At 45.3% G+C, this 2,828-nt stretch overlaps 1 protein-coding gene across 2 annotated transcripts; it reads right to left on the minus strand.

The window, feature by feature from the left end:
• Nucleotides 1-669: 669 nt before the first annotated feature.
• On the minus strand, nucleotides 670-2,477 carry LOC147631708 (uncharacterized). 2 transcript variants are annotated; one of them, XM_086808220.1, is made up of 4 exons: nucleotides 2,322-2,477; nucleotides 1,839-2,078; nucleotides 1,181-1,373; nucleotides 670-1,027 (listed from the first exon to the last, which is right to left on the minus strand). In XM_086808220.1, the coding sequence occupies exons 2-4, from the start codon at nucleotides 1,920-1,922 to the stop codon at nucleotides 897-899; spliced, it is 408 nt and encodes a 135-aa protein (XP_086664346.1). In that variant the 5' UTR covers nucleotides 1,923-2,078; nucleotides 2,322-2,477; the 3' UTR covers nucleotides 670-896. The 2 variants fall into 2 exon arrangements, with proteins under 2 accessions (XP_086664346.1, XP_086664345.1); XM_086808219.1 differs by lacking the exon at nucleotides 2,322-2,477 and having other exon boundaries at nucleotides 1,839-2,321.
• Nucleotides 2,478-2,828: the final 351 nt, after the last annotated feature.

Below are 2,828 nucleotides of genomic sequence, written 5' to 3' on the forward strand. Positions count from 1 at the left end.
ATCCCGAGACTGCTTGGGCAATTACTTGGGGGGGGCATCATGTGGGTCAGAAGATCACTGCCTTCGGGATTGCCCAAAGGCACAGCAAGTTTGGTGGCTGATCCTACATCTCTTTACAGCAGATCCCGAGACTGCTCGGGCAATTACTTGGGGGGGTATCATGTGGGTCACGGAGGCAGGTCCAGTCCTCTCTCTATGAGGAAGATGGTGATGGCATCGCACTCCAGCTTACACAATACAGGATTCCTCACCAGCAGGGATGATGGCATCACAGCGCCCGTGTGGCTTTCCCCCCTTCCCCAGGTTGTAGTCTCCCTCTGAGAGCAGCCAGCCATGGACGGAGCATCCCTTTATTCTTCTGCACTTTTACCTCTACGGAGGGTTGTAGCCCCCCTTGGCTGGACGTTTTTTTTACTAATAGAAGGATCTTTTTCTGGGGAGGAAAAAGTTGGTTGATAGATTAGAATTCTGTTTGGAGACAACTTGAGTGGTCCATTAGCATTCTTTTCGATTCAGCCTGCAGCCACCATCAGTTTCATTCTTCTTTCTTGCGTTCTCTGGCATTTAGAGAGAGAGTCCTCACAACATCTATATCACAATTCAACAAAGTGCCTAAAACCTTACAACATCTTTATCATAATTCAACAAAGTGTTTTAAAGGCTACACACTAGAGACCAAATAATTATTCCACTGGATTAAAAAGCTTCTGATCAGAAGCAAGAATAGCAGCACAAACTTGGCATGATGTATAGGATCCAACAAAAGCAGCATGTTAACACATGATCAAGCACAACTAAATGTTGAGATTTGTGATCTGTACATGCTCAATCAGTTGGTGGTGGTATTTACATGATTGGCAAGTGCAAACAATTGACTTTTTAAACCATTAGAAGAATCAAGGGTCAAATTTTAGTGATACCACCCGGGACTGCCGGTTATGTTTTGCAGCTTTCATGAACATGGTGCTGAGACAAGCAGGGGCCCACCAAGGCCTTCGAACCTCTTGCTCCCCTCGCAAGCATGCCACTGCAGCATTGATTCACATAAAATTTAAGCCACAGCATTAATATGTAGTATAAGCATTCATAGACCACTCATGATTGGTCAAAAATGTGAAAATCTGTTAGTTTGCAGTTCATGACTTCAGTGAAACCATAATACAAATACAAGGTTTCTGACCTTTCACTCTGCGTAATTCCTTGCAAAGAGTGATGAAATCTCCCCATTTCATGCGGCAACGTCTTATAAATCGTAGAATCTCTTCTGTAGTAAAGTTGGACAAATTGTCCAAATACTCCCCGGTAACCCTGTTTTGTGTGAAGACCTCTTTGTATCCACCAAGACCGATGTCTTCCAGCCATGTGCCAACGTCCTAGCATGCAAAAACACATGCACAAACAGGATTTGGCATTTTACCCATAGATGATATAAACATGAAAGAAAAAGACTTCTAGAGAGCCGTGAGATGGCATAAACCTTCTTACAAGAATTCAAAACCCATGAAATGAATTGAAGCGGGCAGACAAAGTCAGGTTGTGAACAAAATAGGGTTAATTCCGGATTTGAAAAAACCCATGGCATCTGGTAAGGTTGAAGAGCACATGGCCAACCAATCCATGGCATCTGGCAGGGTTGAGGGGCACATAACCAACCATGGCATCTTGCAAGGTTGAGGAGTACATGGCCAGCCAACTCATGGCATCTTGCAGGGTTGACAAGCAGAGGTTGAGGAACACATTCTCAACAAACCTCACCGGAAACCAGCTTTTTTTAGATGTCAAAGAAGTAAATACAAACAAGGACAACTGGGGATATACTGTGAAATGGGTTCACTCACCTCCGATGTCCAGATGAAGAAATCGAGGGTTTCGGGGGAGCTGCGTTTCTTCATCGATGGAGCTTTTGAGCAGTGCCGCGGCATGTTTAGATTGAGGCGAATTGGGAGGTTAATGAGAGCATCTGGAGCCGCCCATCACTGTTCCTTGTTTTGATATAGTTCCTCCTCTCCTTGCATTTGCACACACCTTGATCGCAAGCTTCCCAGCCATTATAAGCAACCGCGAGATCCCATCAGCCCCTTTCGCAACACAAGCAAAGTATATTTACAGATATCCCGTCAGTAATCTCTCTCTCTCTCTCTCTCTCTCTCTCTCTCACAGACAGACCCCCTTTCTCTCTTCCCAGCTGCCACGCAAAGTATATTTGCAGATACCCTCTCCGTAATGGGTCTCTCTCTCTCTCTCTCTCACACACACACACACGCATTGCCCGCAGCAACCCCTCTCTCCTTCTCTCTTCCCAGCTGCCACGTGTACCACACCTGCATCGTGGAGCGCGCATAATGACCTCCTTTTTCAAGCCTCAACGCAAGGCATCCATCACACACATGGCGCATATGGTGGGGCCTTGTGGACTCTTTGAGACGACGACGACGACGACGACGACGCATGGGGCATGAATCGGCGTGATGCAACCCAAGAGGCCAATTGCATTAAACCCTTTTTTAAAGCAAATTTGTCAAACATGGGATTTGGAGTGTTCAAACTAATTTTAGTAAGGAGAAAAAATAAATCAGAGTGCTCTAAAGTATGCATATGTAGGAAGGAAGACCTTCTTGATTCGGAAGCATCTATCTTTATCTGTAGGTGGCATTCCATGTAAGAATTGATGCACTTGAGGAAGGCAAGGAAAGAAGAGGAGCACATCTCGAGGCATATGCTCTCTCTCTCTCTCTCTCTCTCTCACACACACACACACACACACACACACAAAATTGACCAATTGATTGTTGTAAGGTAGGGGTTTAAGATTGGTTATGTAAGCAAGG

The sequence above is a fragment of the Cibotium barometz genome, chromosome 14 (genome assembly GCF_041138505.1).
Source record: "Cibotium barometz isolate CiBa-2024 chromosome 14, ASM4113850v1, whole genome shotgun sequence".
NCBI lineage: Eukaryota > Viridiplantae > Streptophyta > Polypodiopsida > Cyatheales > Cibotiaceae > Cibotium > Cibotium barometz.